Genomic DNA, 18,521 nt, shown 5'->3' on the forward strand with positions numbered 1-18,521 from the left:
TTAAACACAGCTATTTAAATGTTGTTCTCTAGCTGTTGTTTTATTGCTTATGAAACAGTACCCCTAACTGCAATTGTTCTTTTAGAGTCTTAGATTCTACTAAAGTTTTACATAGGTACATAAAAGTATTTACAGTAGTTGGGATTTTTAAAATCTGGCTAACAATAGACTGTTGGAGACAGCAAATGATCTTGTCAAAACGCAAGCTTCAGTCAAGGAACAAAGAAATAAGTGTGACGATATCTAGAATTAACTGATGACTAGTATATGATTATTATTGTATTTTTTGTGATACAGTGATATCTCATTGGCGACAACAATAAAACTACCTAACTGAAAAAGACAAAACCAGAAAAGATAAGCATTGTAAAAATGATCATTATTTCAGTAATTTTTTTTCTAGCTCCATAACATTCATTTAAAAATTGCTCAAGGCTCAATTGCTCAAGAGTTTAATTGGGCACAATATGTGACCTTTTTATATGGTGAATATAGTATTAGCAGTGTTGGACATATCTTCAAACTAGATTATGTAAGTAATAACTCAAATAGGTAAGCATTTACTCAAAATAGGATTTATATGTGATGTGAGTTTAAGCATATATTTAAAAAGAACAAGTTTTGCATTCTAGCTTTTAAACTAAGATTCTACTATCTCAAAGCACTCCTTGTCAAACACTATTATAAAATGAGTCCCTCAATGTCAGTTTGCAAGCTAAAAAAACCCTCCAGTTCTTTGCTTCTCTGAATTCTCACGCTGTCCAAATAAATCCAGACTAATCGCAAAGAAAACTGATTCTGTAGCAGATTCTTTCATTAACCATGGGCTGCAGCAGTATGCACGGGAACAGTATGGATTTTATTCACCCATGTCTTAATAGGCATTATGTGTGTCTGTAAGAATATGAGTATGTGCGTCTCAGGATTCCAGTCACTGCCCATCTTCATCCAGTGCTTCTTCCATGGGCTCCTGCATCCAGATCTTTGCTGCTGTGAGCATGTCCCACATTACATGGAATTCTCCGTATCGGCTACTGGGGAGACATCATTTCACACACGAACAGAGCAGGTTCATGCTCAGCAAATGATAGTGGTAGGAGAACAATTTAAAGCTGTAGTAATTTCTGCTAAAACATAATTTGACTTAAAATGTCATTTGAAAGATATATTAAATAACTGGGTTCACTTGTAATTTTCCTAATTTCTCAAAACAATTTTTGAAGACATTTGCTGTGCTGAGTGGCATTACGGTTGCATAGAAGCTCACATTAGATGGGAAAAGTTGATGCCTTCTTGTTTTAAAACCCCACAACTTCAGATTTTTTCTGCAAAGCTAAGGGAAATGGCATTAATGCCATCTGTCATATTCACTCCGATACAGATTTCTAGCTGAGATCATGGCATAGGACGGCTGGTTGAGCTCTCCCTCAGCCCTATCGCACATTAGCAACTGCACGGGGGGTTTGGAAAATGATTTGAGTTTCCACTCTCTGCTCCATTCCTGTACTTCTTACCCTGATATGTATTTTTTTAAAAATTATTTAATAATTCTTAATATTATTAATATATTATTAATATTATTAATATTATTAATATTATTAATAATAATTAATAATGATTAATAATTTATAAATATCTGCAGCTGAAGGTCAGAATCTTGAGAAGATTAAACTGGAGTGTTTTCAGTTGTTTCCATTTTATATATATAGACTCATCTTTTCCTCAAGTGTAGTATTAACTGTCTTCTCTCTGGAACAGACACATGAACATCTTTGAGAAAATAGTTATTTGTGGTTTTTTTAAAAAGAGAATTTTGGGAGGCAGTACAGGAAAAACAACACAAGATAGAATTTGCACATTTAAGTAGTTAGGAGTAAGATAAGGCTTCTATTTCTGTGTTTGTTCGAATACATAACACTTTATAATTCACTATTTTGTGAGCAACTACTTACGAAACATATGTGAAGTAAATATAATCATCCCTAGTTTAGAGATCAGAAACCAAAGCAAAATCTGTGCTGTAACATTTAATATTTTAAGAAACTTGTAGTAAAAAGCTTTTTATTTATCTTTTTTTTTTTTTGCAGGGATCTGAATATTGAAAATAACTGCTGCAGAACTTTGCTGCCAAAAAGCTGCAAGCAGGAAATGCAGGTGGTCATTTAAATGATAAAAAAGTTTTAATTAAAAAAAATAGCACTGTAGGGTCACCAGTGCTGAGGAAACTAATATTTAACATTCTGTCTCAGATTTTCAAGTCAGCATAGGTCAAATATGAAAATACCACCCTTACCACCTGTCAACATGAAAAATACCCACCTGCTACATTCCAGCTCTTCAGGCCATGTGATTCCAAAAGTGTCCATCAACTGCTTGCAGTCCGAATACACTTTCTCACAGAGGCTTCGACAAGGGTGAATCACGTGAACTTGCTCCAGGCAGGCAGGGACAAAGGCTTTGCACAGAAACGAGTGGATGTCTGGTGAACAGTGAAGATTCATAAGTGGGAAAAAAGGCTATGAGGAAGAACAAGGCTTTGGTTAGTAATTTTTAAAAAGATAACTCATGGCATCAAAACTAACTTTTATCACTAAGGCTTACATTTGGGTTGAAAAGATACTAGAAAATAGTGTTTGTTCAGCAGCTGTGGCCCGAGCAGTGAGTTCTGTTCGCATTTCTGGCCCAATCCCTCACCCAGAACCTTGGCCAATCTGTAACTATTCAAACCTCATTTTTCCTAGTTGACAACATTAGAAATCTGAAAGGTTTTATGAATGCCCAAGGTTTTTAAAAAATTGGGTAATGTTCCAGTGTTTATCAGTCAGCTTCTAAATAAGTGTCCTGAGATTTTTAAAGGTGTGTCTGTTTCTGTAGTTCCTGTTTAATGACATTTTCAGTCCTAAATGGTGTGCTGCACTCATCAACTTCTCTCATGCTAGAGAGGTTTGGGGCTTTTTTGATTAATGAGGTCCAAATATCATTATTCTTCATTATTCTTCATTTCCAAAACATTGTATTTCAAAATCTCAACATGACCGAGAATTTCTCTGTGTTACCAAGCACCAGGCAGTGAATAACTGACAATGGTTATTACTAGAGAGCTCACAGAATGAAATTTAATGCAACTTTTTTTCCTCGTTCAATTCATTCCATCCATTACTTACAGTCAGAAAGGCTTTTAAGCAAAACCAAAACAAAACACACACTCCACATTTTATCAACTTTATTATTAGGGAAAATTATTTTAGCTGAAATACTACTGTGTATGAAAGCTTCAGACAAAGCAGAGGCTGCGGGTCATTTTTGAGGCAGGTTCCTGAAGGAAGCAGGCAAAGGCACAGGTGCTCACAGCATGGCCAGGCACGCTCCTGCGCTCCCCAGAGGGCTCTGTGTTGAACAGCCCTGACCCCCCATTCCCAAAATGTCCCCAGCCTTGAAATCCACTGCAGGCTGCCTGTCACTGTCCCGTCACCCCAGGCACTCATTCCCGACCCAGCTCATGAGTCAAACAAGATAATTTAAACACCATTCCAAGGGAACTAACCCAGGGCTGAGGGTAAAACCCATCTGCAGGACCTCGTCAGCCAAAGTCATTTTTAAGCAGGCTTTTTGATGAAAAACTGCTTGCGTTTCAGGAGAACGGAATCTCCATTTCGCATTTAGTCAAATTCATGCATCAGGAAAGCTGAATTAACATTTCACAGTATCACAGTATGTTTGGGATTGGAAGGGACCTCAAAAGATCATCCAGTTCAATCCCCCTGCTGGAGCAGGAACACCTAGGTGAGGTCGCACAGGAACATGTCCGGGCGGGTTTTGAATGTCTCCAGGCAAAGAGACTCCACAACCCCCCTGGGCAGCCTGTTCCAGTGTCTGTCACCCTCACTGAGAAGAAGTTTCTTCTCAAATTTAAGTGGAACCTCTTGTGTTCCAGCTTGATCCCATTACCCCTTGTCCTATCATTGTTTGCCACCGAGAAGAGCCTGGCTTCATCCTTGTGGCACTCACCCTTTATATATTTATAAACATTAATAAGGTCACCCCTCAGTCTCCTCTTCTCCAAACTAAAGAGACCCAGCTCCCTCAGCCTCTCTTCATAAGGGAGATGCTCCACTGCCTTCAGCACCTTTGTTGCCCTTTAACACGCTTTGAAATGTGCTGATAAACAGGGACACTGCACAAAATTTTCAAAGTAGGCAGAGTTTTTTTCATAAGATTTTTATTTAGGAAGAATTTTATTTAATTCTTTGCCATTAACAGCCATGTCTCTCAAATATCCAAGCAATGACTGCTAAAGGAAGGAGTATCTTCTGAGTCCAGATCAGCTTCTTGACTTCTGTCAGCTTTTAAGTATTCCAAATATATATATATCCCAATAATCGCAATACCCAAAGAGCAAGTCTTACTACTGAGCATGCAGTTTAAAAGAAAAGACTGATAAATACATTTTCCCCTTCAAAATGGAATATCTACCAAACCTCAAGGGACCACAGTAATAAACACAGGAATGTGTGAGGAGGGAGGGGAGGGCAGAAGATAAGCCAGAGCAAGATTAACACAGAAATGCTTTCTGAAAAGCCAAACCAAGGCTGGCACCCGGCTGTGTGCTGCACCTGCCCACGCCATCCCACTCAGGTCTGACCGACCCCAGCGGCTGCACCGCAGCTGCGGGAACCAAACACCCGGGGGCTTATAACAAGGAGACGAGAAGAGCTCTGGTGCAGTGCGCTCCCCTCCCATAAACTGGATTATTTCCTAAATGCTACATGGCTTCAGATGAAAAAAATAGTCAGGAAGTAACCCTTAATTAATTACTTTCTCTTTGCATAATTATGATGCTTGTTTTCTTTTCAATTAAATTTTACTTGCTCCAATGGTTAATTTGTGTTAGTTCTGTTCGTCCTGGTACTTAGGAAAAAATAAGGATAATAGCCTGGATAGTCATATACAACTGCTCTAGAAACTGAGTTTACTTTTGAAATTAAGTCTTGTAGAAATCGTCTTGGCTGTAATGAATTCCTCCTTTTTGTCACCCAATGTTTGTCTCAGTTGATAAAAAATAAAATTAATTTTCTAGAGCAAGTTTTGGGGTGCCAGTCAAGATCTTTCGCAGATGTAGGTAAACCAACAATATTTTCTCTAGAAAGTAAGAACTAAAAAACCAAAGTCAAACAAAAACCAAACAAAAAATACAACCACAAAACCAAAACCAACCAACCAAAACCAATGACAACCACCAAACACAAAACAAAACCACAACAATATTTATACCTATGAAACCAACTTTATCTAGAGAGATATTTTATGAGCTATTTTGGATAAGCAACTAAAACTTTCTAAATAATTAGGCCACATATTGTAAGCTCCATCCCCGATACAGAAAATTAGTATAAAGAAAGCGATGTCTGGTGAAGAAAGTTGGGACATAAAACCAACCTTTACCATTCTAACAGTTTCTGTTATATGAAGATATGTAAAAGCAACAATATCAGAGGAATCACTACACCATAATACTGTATATTAGAGGTAGATAATGACAAATGAAAATCAAACATTTGCAGGAGTTTCACTATAGCATGTTGTCATTGGCTGAGTACTGTTGCTCAAATAACATATTTTATGTAAATGCAAAACTACCTTAACAGATAAATACAAACCTGCAGAATTTTAGGAAGAAAGCTATGCTCAGCCTGTAATGTAATCACAGTAGAAATCTAAGCACTTGGGTGCCAAGAGTAAATGTTCTTACAATATTTCTTTCAGCTTGCTAAAAATATTTACCTTTTGACACAGGAAAGTATGAACACAAGAGCAGACAGTCTGATGTTCTGCAAACACAAGCAGACCTTCCAAGTCAGAGCAAATGTGCATGTATGTGGCCAGCCCATGCTCACCCAGCTGGCAGCACGGGAGGCATCAGAAGACAAACCGCCAGCCCTCCCAGTGTCGGGAAACCAGCTGCAGGTTACACTGCCAGCACCGTGCTGAAGAGACACCAACAGATCTTCTTGCTGCCCACAACACATCTAATCTCTTTTTCAATCATTTATGTTTTTACTCTTTGTAAAATACTGCAGCAGTGTCTTTTATTGCACAATTTAATCAGGCACTGCTGAGAAAATGCTGCTTTTTATTTGTTTAAGTCCTGGTCTTGTAGCCCAGGTAGTGTTTGACAAACACCTAACAGATTACTTTTTCCATAGAATTTTGCTATCCTGCTATCATTTACATATTAAATGTATACATTAGCATAATAATGTTTTAAATTTTGATTTCTGTTCCCTGCATAATATACTTCACCTTCTATTTGCCTTGACTACATTTGAACACTGATCTCATATTTCCACAGTGACAACAAAGGCTCTTTTCTGTGTGACAGTAACTAATTGTGCCCACCTACTTGTATGGATAGCGGGACTTATTCTTCCCCCTATTCATTACTCTGTGTTTACCAACCCTAGATCTCACCAACCATTTTATGGTTGCATCTATCACCAAATCTTTCTGCAACTCTTTAGTTGACTTTATTTTCTCAGCAAATTCACTATCCATCCCTCTCTAGGTAACGTAGGAATTAGCTTTGTATCAGAGGTTCCAGTACAGCTGATGAGGGGGAACCACTCTAGTCATTTATTTGGTATAGGACAAAACTATCAGCTAATGATTTAATACTCTTCATTGTGAAAAAGTACTTATTTATTCCTACTTTTCTTCTTGTTCTTTAGGTAGGTATTAGAAAAGAAAGTCCCTGTTGGGTTACCAGAATGGTTTCTTTATAAAAAATGTAGGTTATGATCATGTCAAAGCCATTTTGAAAATTGAAGTATAATATACTGGCTGAATCACCCCTTTCAAAAAAATGTATCAAATGCCTCAAAAACTCTTATTGATTCTACAGGGAATGAGTCCCCTCAACCAAAAAAACCTCTATAAGATGTGAAACTTTGCCTCAAGCACATACAAATGGGATGTGCAAAACCACAGATTTATTTTCAGAAACTGCCTATTCTTACCATTTAAGAACAGCAAAATAGGTAGTGAACTGCACCTGGAACTCTGCTAAAAATTAGGTATCTTTAAATATGGGCTTCACTTCCAGCTAGCCAATTTGGAAATGTTTCATTATCGAAAATAATAAATCTGTATTTCCTGATGGATCAAAAAAGTGAAATCTTTCCAAAGTATTTGCTCCTCCAGCTGCATGGCTGCAAAATGCACAAAGCTGAGATCACAAGCTCACTGATAGCGAGAATCAGTTGCTTCAAGGCTGCGTTACCTGGATCATAGGTGTCCCAACCACCAACCATTTTTTACCCAAGTGGTTAGCTGGGTAACCTGCACACATGTACATGCTGATGTGCTGAGCATCCAAGTCTGGGATTAAACACAGTATGTAGTACCATGGTCCTCTCCTCTGCAGGAAGTTTAGGATCTGCAGGTGGCACAATCACATGAAACAGGCTCTTCCAGGAAACCAAGGCACTTGGCATTTCTAGCATTAGCAATGACTGCCCTGGCACATGAAGAATGAAGATGAAAACCTGCAGATTTGGTGACAGCAGTGCTAAAAACAGAGTGAAACCAGAGTCCTTTAAAACCAAGAATGAAGCCTTACAAAGTCAATGTAAGTCCTAAAATATAAATCCTCAACTTCCTGCCAATGGGAACTAAAACCCAGAAAAATGTGAGGCAAACTAGAACACACTAACAATCTACCAAAAAAATTCCCAACAAACTGTAAAGTAAAGCTGATGTAGTCTGCGACAACAACAGCAGTGCAGAACTGAGGACTGTGGGACACAAACTCCCCACCGTGGTGCCAGTGCAGAGCAGGAGAGGCACAGTTGCCCTGTGCCAAAACCCCCAGGGCAAAACAGTCTGAACTGAACCCCCTGAAGCAACCATGCACCCACTGTGGGCCATTAACACAGTCAAACAATCAAAGGGAGTAGAAGATCACTAGCCAGTGAAAGGAATATTCTCTGCACTGAACAAAATGCCAACAGCTTATTTAATAAATCCTAGATTCTTTATGAAGTATGTCTAGGTTCTATTTTCTCCAGAGGCAAAGCCAAACTGTCTCAGAAACCCAGCTTTGTTGAGGTCCCACAAACACTAACACACCTGAGATGAGTGAAAACGAATGGTGCAGAGTACAGAATAAATGGTTAGGTGCAAACACACTCTTAAACGTGCTTTGCCAACAAGTAAATTGCAACCTAGAACTGTACGTGAATCTCGTGCTCAGCGTTCTCTGCTTTGAGCTCAGCAGGCTTACAAGTCCAAGACACAACAGACACAAGCTCATTATTCCTGGCAGACAGGCAGATGCTCTATTCTCCCTCATCTCAGCTGGATTCTACAGAAAAGTATCACCAGAGATGATCAGATGTCTCTAGGGTTGGCATGTTCAACTACTACTAACACATGTCAAAACAAACAAAAAATACTTAAATAATAGAGAAAAAGGTGATCTTTGGTGCAATCAACTATGGCAAACTCCACTTGTAAGCAACAGGAAATATCTTGAATTGCTGAGATACAAAGGATCAGAGCCTTTGTTCAGCCACTGGAGCCAGCTATTTGAGACAGTAACAACTTACTCTCCTAACCACTGAGGTCTAGATAGCAAGTCAAAACATTTAGCTTAATTAATCTAGTTAACACTGAGGTTAACTAAGTTAAACAATGAGAGACACTGTCTCAATGTTAAGCAATAGTACCTGTTTCATGGTTTGATATGAACCTTGTGCCGTAAAGCAACAACATTACAACCCTGTCACTCACATAACTACGTATTTCAATCTTGGAAGCACAAAAGGGCTTAAATCTGAATTTCTACAATAATAGTACACTGTGTACAGAATCACAGAATGTTAGGGATTGGAAGGGACCTCAAAAGATCATCTAGTCCAATCCCCCTGCCGAAGCAGGAACCCGAGACTGCTACCTATATTAAATACACCAATTGTTATTCATAAAATTATTTACCTGCTTTACAGGAAATAACACCTCACCTAAATGATTAATAATTAGAATCATAGAATATGTCAAGTTGGAAGGGACCCATATAAGGATCACAGAATCACAGAATCAACTGGGTTGGAAAAGACCTCAGAGATCATCAAGTCCAACCCTTGGTCCAACTCCAGTCCATTTACTAGATCATGGCATTAAGTGCCATGTCCAACCTCACTTTAAAAACCTCCAAGGACGGTGAGTCCACCATCTCCCTGGGCAGGCCATTCCAATGCCTGACCACTCTCTCTGTAAATAATTTCTTTCTAACAACCAGCCTAAATTTCCCTTGGCAAAGTTTAAGCTCATGCCCCCTTGTCCTATTGCTGACTGCCTGGGAGAAGAGACCAATCTCCACCTGGCTATAACTTCCCTTCAGGTAGTTAGAGAGAGTGATGAGGTCACCTCTAAGCCTCCTCTTCTCTAGACTAAACAACCCCAGCTCCCTCAGCCTCTCCCCATAGGTCTTGTGTTCAAGTCCCTTCACCAGTCTTGTTGCTCTTCTCTGGACCTGCTCCAGCACTTCAATGTCTTTCCTGAACTGAGGGGCCCAGAACTGAACACAACACTCCAGGTGTGGCCTCACCAATGCAGAGTACAGGGGAAGGATCACTTCCCTTGTCCTGCTGACCACGCTATTTTTGATACAGGACAGGATACCATTGGCCTTCTTGGCCACCTGGGCACACTGTTGGCTCATGTTGAGCTTCCTGTCAATTAGTACCCCCGGGTCCCTTTCTGCCTGACTGCTCTCCAGCCACTCTGTGCCCATCATTGAGTCCATCTCCCTTGCTCCTTGCAGGACACTTTTATTATTAATCATTAACTACCAATTAATCATTAATAACTTACAGTACCAGACTTAAACACAACTACTGTCCTCTAAGTGTTGCTATAGAATTAACGTACAACCTCAAAGCCCAAACACAATATATTTTACGTATACACTTTCATACATGATATTTAGCAAATACAGCCACTGTCACCTATGGTGAATATAAATGGTCTCAAAAGAACAGGCAGTAATTACTCTTTATACTCATAGAGCTATACTAAAAATTAATCTTCACAGTATCTTTAGCTACTTTTATAATGATAAACTGTTTCAATTAAAACCAGTGAAACAAGCATGGCACATAACAGTTTCTTTAACTCTACACTATTGTTTCAACAGAATTATTCTGGACTGGATGTGAACAAGATTAGCATCATACCCAGAGAGACTAATGCCTTCAAACATTTCCCAGATTGGCTGGCAAGGGTGGTAATTCGCTGATGGCCACAGTGAATCAGCTGCCAAGAAACTCTGAATTCTAATTCATGCACAATTAAGTCATGATAAATAAATGTCCTAACACATGATACTAAACGAAGGGCAAAATTTTCAAGTTCAATTAGATTCAAAGAAAGGTTGAAAAAAAGACTAGGTTCTTCCTATTGGAAGTGACATTTATGGATTTAGATCAAAGGCAAGTTACATGCATTTTTAAGTCGGTATGTAAGGATTTAGAAACTATTTTGCAGGAGGCTATGGCAGTTTAAGTGTCAGCATCTTGTTGCTACATGCCTGCTAGAGGTTGCTACGTGACAGCAGAGCAGTGAAACAGAAATGTGGGCGCAGCTCATGAACATCTGTGCAATGTCAACCATCCTTCAAGCTACCAATGAAGATGGTATGAACTAATCTGGGGGCCCATGCACTCCATGTCACTACCTGAGCTGGGAGTAATAATCAACTATTGTTGCTAGTGGCAAGTATCAGTCATAATCTATATTTTCTAAACCTGGTTAAAATTACACAGGTAACTCCTCCACAAAAGTTTTTCAGGATGAAAATTCACTGATAGGAATATTTTAGGTATGAATACATATAAATATAATACTCATCACTACTGTAACTTAATTTGACAGAGGTAAAAGAAAACCATCAAAAGCAGATGAATTTGACTTTTATTTTAATAAGGTGCTTTTAAAGAAAGCAGCATTACTTTCTGCAGCTTTCACAATAGAATTACGGCAAATGCAGTCATGTTTAATTTAAAAGCTTGTCAAACATTTTTTAAATGTAATCACTTAAATGTTTACAGAGGTAAGAATGTAATCTTTTGTCAGAGTAGAAAGTAGGTTACCTCCATAGTTTAAAAGACAAAATAGTTTCAGTTTCCTACTCAAGAACAATCTGGAGTTCAAGGAGAAAAGGAAGAAAAAGGTAGTAAACAAGCAAGCGGACCAAACAATGCTGTTCTGCAATGAAAAGATGTTTGCAAAGATATGAGCTTTCATCTTTGCCCTTCAACTGAACAGCAAAGGCCAGGCATGTACTTCGACTTTCCAAGGGCTCTGAACAAAGCCTGGGGACAACTCAACTTGCAAGAGCTGATAAGCTGAACTGTTCCCAGCAGCCTGCTCCTCCCACGGCCCTACCGGTCCTGGAGCTGCAACCAGTCAGCACCTAAAGCATAGTGGTTTGGAAGGCAAAGTCAGATGGCGGTCGACCCCAAAAACCGCTGTGCTGTAACCTCCAGCGGCACAGGGACTGACCAGCAGGCACAAGTCCAGGCAGTGCAGGCTCGGTGGGCCAGAACTTCAGCACCAGCCTCCAGCTGAACCACCCAGGGATCAGTGCAGATCCCAGACTGTGCAACTGCTCAGTGAGCCGAATTACTCGTCAGCTACGTGTTCAATACATTTGCAACAAAATCACGAATATATTTGCAAACTCTTCACCATCATTCACACCTACACATTCAATATAGTTTGATATGTATGTGTGTATATATAGATATATATATTCATGTCTGAACCCTCATACTAGCTGTTCAAAGTTGATGGGAATATTAATTAGAAATCCAACACGGGAGAAGGTTTTCAAAGGTCAGTAGGGCTGCAAGGCACTCATGCACTTAAAAAAACTTGAACAAACACACCCCCCCAATACACTTCAAAGAACTACTCCAATAGCACAACTAGGCACTAAACTTGCCATTGCCAGTATACACAGACACATACACAGCAAGATAAAGCAGCCTATTCTGCTTTTTACTTCTATGGGCTCCATTTCAGTGTTTACTAGTGAATGCATTTATTTCTGTAGTAAAACAACTTAGTTCCATGTTTTCCCTTTAAGTATTTTTAAGTGCAAAATAAAAATATTTAACTATATCAAAGGTTAAAAACAATATAAACAGGAATATTACATCTCACTAAGAAGCTATTCTGAAGCAAACTAAAGTATACCAATACTTTCCAAAATAGCTTATTAGCAAAATTCACTGCATTTTGTGGTTCTAACCTAAATTACAGTTTGACTTAAATTATAGATATTCCAGCCTCTGCAATTTACTGTCCCAAACAAACATGAGAGAATTTTCCCAAGCATTGCAGAACTCAACTATTTATAAAAAGTTTTAAATTATATATGTTTTTATCCCCATATATGCTATACAGACCATAAAAGACAGACAAATGTAAGCTAACTGAAGGCAAATACTCTACAGGCCCTCAAATATCTGAAGTCTAGACAGAGCTTCATTACATCTAGACTGTGGTAGCAGAACAACCTCAAAATACTCTTAAATTCTTCATGTATTTCCCATGTATTATAGGAGTAAAAGGATTTATCACTGAACTTTTTGTGTAGAATATAACTCAGAAGATTACCAGTAATCCTGTTGACAAACTGCCTGTTATCTATAAAAGAGCTCCTCATTTGAAGGGGATGCCAGCAGAAGATGTTACTGCTGTAGTTCCAGAAGAGTCAGATTCATGTCTCTCCCTGTCTTTGTGTGTGTGGAGATGCACCTCAGTGGAATAGCACCACACAAGTTACTACAGGAGGAACCCTCCACCATGCTTTCCTCCTTGCCTACTTCACACCTAAACTAAACTGGGAAGATCTCAGTTATGACAGGATTGATCTTCTCAAGCAATCTTCTGTCAGCCTTCTGCAACATCAAGCAAAGCAATCAAGAGCCAGATTCACAAAGGGGACTGCCTATGACAACAGAAACTGTGACACCAACTTTCCAGACACTTCACCACATCCTCACAGCAGTTTCCCTATCTGATGTCCTCACAGAGAGGCACTTGAGAACATGCACAGAATTCAGGAAGCAGAGAGAATCTCACGGCCAGAGAAAATGCTCAAGAGGAGCAGGATTCAAATAGCACGTATATCCCAAACTTGCCTAACGCTAAGATCCGGGGTAGCATTTATGCAACAGACTGCTTCTCATAATGCTCAGGAGTCCATGTTCTGACACCTCCTTTGCCAGTCTATAAAATAAAAATGTAAGCAGCCTTGAGAAGTTGGGGGGGAGTGGGTGGGGAGATGAGGGGGAGAAGTTTAATTCAGTTAATTTAGCTCAGTGACTGATTTGCTCATAGGAGAGAAACTGGGGATCTTGTTCCAATAAGTATTTAAGTATCTTAAATAATGTGATACAGGATAAACAGAAGAAAACAATAGACATTTCTGTGCCAGAAAGCCATATAACCTGCAGTTAGAGATCTAACTCTTGCTGCCAACTCAGCCAGGAAGGGACAAGTCAGTCGTCTTCCCCACTAGTTACTTAACTCCCTTTTCTAAACCCCAGCCATGCCAATGCTAGGACAATACCAGAGCACCGGATGTTTTACCATCACAGAGTCACCAAGATGGCAAGAAAGCAAGCCCTGCGGATGCGAAGACACCTGAGCCAGCTCTGCACAGCCCAGCACCGGCCCAGCCAGGTGTCATTTCTACATGGCTGCTGGTCCTGCTCCAAGTCCACCCAGGAACAGTTATGTGGCTCAAAACTGACCCCATCAGACCTGAAGAACCTCTGCAAGGAGCCACACTGTTGCCTGCATCATTTTTTCCACTCTTCACAGACCTGGGCTAGTCCTGCTGTTGGTTAGGTGGGGACACAGATATTGTACATAAGTTGGAAATTCTCCTGATTCATAAAGTTAATTCTCATGCTAACAGGGAATAAAAAACCACCACCCTCAGCCTCCCAAATCCAACAGAATGAAAAGTAACTGTATACGTTGATTTCCTGCCCATATATCATAAAAATGAGACATAGCTTGTCTCATGGCCAGCCAAGCAGTGTCAATGTCTCAAGGTACGACCAGCTGGACCTACTGAAATCAGAAGACAGAGGCAAGAACTGCAGGTGGTGACGCAGATAACTGCAACTTCGTGGGCTTCAACTCCATCATCTGCCTTGCACATGCCTGACTGATGTCTCTTACATCAAAACAAAGAGAATGGATTAGTTAAAAGTTTAAAATTGCTAAAATTACTCATTTCTGTAATGTAGTACAGTATCAAATGCTTCCCTGAAATTCAAATAGACTGGCTTAGTCCCTAGAAAATCTGCACAAGTCGCTTCTGTCAAGCACATGGGTTGACAAGAAGGACAGGATTTTCTGAATGAATTCTCAGTAATAGAGGAGCACAGACCAACATGAGTCAGACACAACACTTGAAATAAATGACCTGAGAGTCTGAGCCACAAACCAGAGAGAGTTCAAAAGAACAATGGAAAACTGGATGGCAGCCTCAGTTTGTTTGTTTGGGAAGCTTTCACCATGCAGCCAACTTTCTATATACTTAGCATCCACCATCTGCTATAAATTTTGACGCAGAGTAGTTTTCTGTAAAATCACTGCTTCTGGGAAGAAGAGTGTGCATGCAAAATGGAAAAACCAGCCTTTCACTTTAAATTCACTTCTATAGTTGTCATCTTCACTATAGCTTCAGAACATAAAAATATAATAATTAATAATAATAATTATCATTATTATTCAGAGTAGATAATTACTCTAACAGGAAAAACAGTACTTAAGATTTTTTAAAAATATATACATAAAATCTCTTTTTGGAAAAAAATGTGATACTTCATTCTTAAGTATCTGTAGGAAAGAGTTCTTCTCTGCCACAAAGGTATATTTCTTCTGTGGCATTTTTGTTCAGTTATTTATTTTTATGAAGATAAAATGTCTAGAACCTAAGTAGTTAGAGATTTTTGCAGTTATAGATATATGTATCTTAATAAAATTACTTCTATTTATCAACATTTACTTACTCTTGTTATTTATTCTGAGACACAGGCCAACCTGAGAGGCAAGAAAGCAAGGCAGACAATGTGCTTTTAAATAATTAAAAAAAAAATAAATCCAAATTTTACAGGATCGATGAGGTAGCTGTTAAGAAGCTAATTCCTTTACATCATTACTTTATGATCACTTCCTCTAAATGCGAGATATGTAAATATAAGAAAGGGCTCTCATAACAAAGGTAATGACGTTACTACAGAAGCCTCTTTCTGCGTGCACTGCCTCATGCAGTCTCTCCTGCATCCCACCAAAATCCTTGACACTGTAAACACCCTGCTGCCTCCTGCTACTGAGGTCAAAGAGCCAAAGCAGAGATAGTTTCCCTACAGCTAATTACTTGCTGTAGCACAGAAGTAACTTACCACTGCTCTACAGGACAGTCTGGTATGAGTCTTCACCCGCCCCTCACAGGAGCCCATCTAAACAAACAGGCACGTCCTCAGCACCTCCACCACACTGCAGGAATCCACATCCATTAGAAGATGTGGGCTGTAGGGAGCTCACAAGCCACATTATTGTACTGTAACCTCACAGGCAGTCAAGGACTCACATTTGCTTTTCTTCTCTTTCACAGATGCCTCTGATAAAGAGGAGGATGCATCCACCTCCATATAAGAGGCATATGTAATGGCACCTCTTCTCCCCTGGCATCTCATTCCCAGATTGCTGCATGCAAAATGCAGCAGCTGCTCTGAGGGTCACCCCGAGGTGATGCTGTAGCACCTTGCAGCTGAGATGGCGCTGGGGAAGGCAGACAGAAACAATGCTCTCCAGGCAGTCACTGACAGGCCCACCAAGGACATGGAAAAGGACGAGAGCAGCTCTTGGCCCATCCTGCTGTCCAACTGGTTAAGGATCGGGAGGATTTAGACATGTGACAGGGTGTCAACTTCTGCAAGAGACCTTCCATTTGCCTCCAGAACTGCCAAACTACTGACTATAGCAGCAATCAGTCATGCAGATGCATGAAGGCCTATACAAAGTCAGCACAATCCATAGATAACATCCAAGCTGTCATCCTGAACATCACATCCATGTTGCAAGCAGAAAACTAAACTTGCATTCCACCTCCACCTGCATACAATAAGGGCCTGGGCTCCGTACAGCCTTATGACTATGCACCACTGGCAACAAACAGCATCTCTCACAGTGGCAGGAAGGCACCTAACCACCACAAAGCCCTTTTCAGAACGAAGGCATCAGAATCCTCTTCCATTCTTAGGCTAGATTTGTAGAAGATATAAGCACCACGAGCCTTGCCCACAAGACAACCAAGTTGCTGTTGCCAGAGCTACCATGGGCCAATGCACTGGTTTGTTAATGAGATGCTTGATCCCACAGTTTGACAACTCATGGACAGCAGAGGGAAAACAGGGTGGCTCACCTGTACACCACAGTATACAATTTTGTCCATTTGTCCACTATTCAAAGTAAGATAATGTGAAGAATAACCTTTGAAATTGTGGTCACGTCATCCTTAGCATATTTCTCCTCCCTAATCTGATTTGCTACTGACCAGGTGAAGTTCACAAGGTTTCACAGGGCAACAGCCACTTCCTTAAAAACACAAGGACAATCTTGAAATTGAATGTGATGATGGTGAAGGGCAAATACTAGCTTCAAATATACCTTTCTATATCTGAAAGCTCTGTACCCAGTGCTGCCTTTCCCCAGTTCCCAAGGCTGATATGTTCCCACCAGCCTGGGCTCAGCTCCCAAGCCCTAACCACCTCCTATCAATGAAGGCAAACCAGTTCCAAACAGTTTTTCTTCTCTATATAAACAGCTTTATGGAAGCTTGCATGATTGCATTCATTCACAAGTGTCCTCCTGGAACAGGCTACAGCCACAGGACTAACAACTTCAACTAGTGATCCACTCCTGTAACACCAAATTACTTGCTAGTGTAAAAATAGTCTCTGAACACAGATAAAGATGAGGCTCTGGGAATCACACTGTCAGCATCATACCAATGAACCCCAGTTAACATAAGGAAAATTCTCTGTCTTCATCAAGCATGCATTCCTTTGGCCCTCCGTGCATTCTGAGCAGCATCCCTTTAGAACAAGAAGCAAGACAATACTAGCCACTTTATCAAGTGGACAAGGAAGGCTGTTCAGACACAGCAGCACTAGATTTTGCAGATGACTGACATGCTTAAAGGCAGCATAATAGGATTACACACATTTGCCTGTTTTCAGACAATCTGCACAAGTTATTTAACCCTTGACGACAGGCCTCAGTACTACAGGTAACTACAGGTAGCAGGTACTACAGGTAACAAACACTTTTTTAGTAGCTGTAGTTTAATGTACTCATAGGAATCAGCAAAGATGGTTTACGTATATGTTGCTGTAAGAATCACTGTAAGAACTAACGATGACATGTTTCTTTGGAACACCTGAGAGCAAGAGTGCCAAAATGAAAACACACTCCCAAATTTGTATGGCAGTGTACAAAATGACACAAATGTGTATAATTCATCCAAAGCCAAAGCTTTCTACATGGTGATGCTTAAAACAGAATTATTCATGTCCAACTATTCTGTGTTTCTAGAGACTTCTACAGCACAGTCAGTTGTACTGCTTTGTATTTCCATTGATCCGTATGAAGTGTCTATTAAAAAAAAAACAACTTTGGCATTTGCCAACTTGAAGCAATTTAGCTGTTTCACCAAAAAGTTTTGTAACCACCACTTTGTTATGATAAGCTAGAAAAGTTATCTTAGTTTGTCCTAAGTAACATTTGATGCACAGCACACTGCATTTACTTTTCACACAAACTTTCCCTGCCCATTAGTACCAGTGGTGTATGGTAAACACCAAAAACGTTACAAGTAAAACATGAATTAACAAGCCCCCATGCTTGTTCCATTGGGCCAATGTCCACACCTCTGCACCCTTTCTCTAACTTATGCTCCGAGGCAGCATCAGGGATTCAAGCTTCAAGTTTTAAGTAGTAGAGGTTCATGTATTACACTAAGCACTGCTCATATGGAGTAAGAGGGAGAAGCAAGACACCTGCCTGTAAAGGTTTTAGTAAATTCACACCTGTGCTGTTTTGCAGAACATCCCAGTAACAAACTTCTAAAAAAAAAACATCACTTATTTCCCCAAAACTCCCAACCTACAGAAGGTGGACAGCTTCCTCCTCCCTGTGTATACACACGAACATATGTACTGATTTAAGCTTGTCAGACACCAGGCTTTCAGTTTTTAGAAGTATCTGCATATTGAATTAATTGTAAATTTATATTTAGTGGAAAGCTAACTAAGTGATTACATTAAATATTTTAACTCACAGAACTTCAGTTTTAAGCTTTTGAAGGTACTTCTTAATTCACTTCAACCTGGTTTTGTTAGTTTAAACTGACCCTAGTTCTCAACTTCTCCCACTGC

General features: G+C 39.8%; 1 protein-coding gene across 2 annotated transcripts in view; it reads right to left on the reverse strand.

The window, feature by feature from the left end:
- The window catches only part of FZD6 (frizzled class receptor 6), a 31,941-nt gene that overhangs the window by 7,634 nt on the left and 5,786 nt on the right, over nt 1-18,521 (reverse strand). For both annotated transcript variants that reach the window (XM_080339918.1, XM_080339919.1), the window contains one exon: nt 2,320-2,516. In XM_080339918.1, the coding sequence (XP_080196044.1) occupies nt 2,320-2,516 (197 nt within the window). The remainder of the gene's footprint in view (nt 1-2,319; nt 2,517-18,521) is intronic.

Source organism: Nesoenas mayeri (genome assembly GCF_963082525.1).
Source record: "Nesoenas mayeri genome assembly, chromosome: 2".
Classification (NCBI taxonomy): Eukaryota; Metazoa; Chordata; class Aves; order Columbiformes; family Columbidae; genus Nesoenas; species Nesoenas mayeri.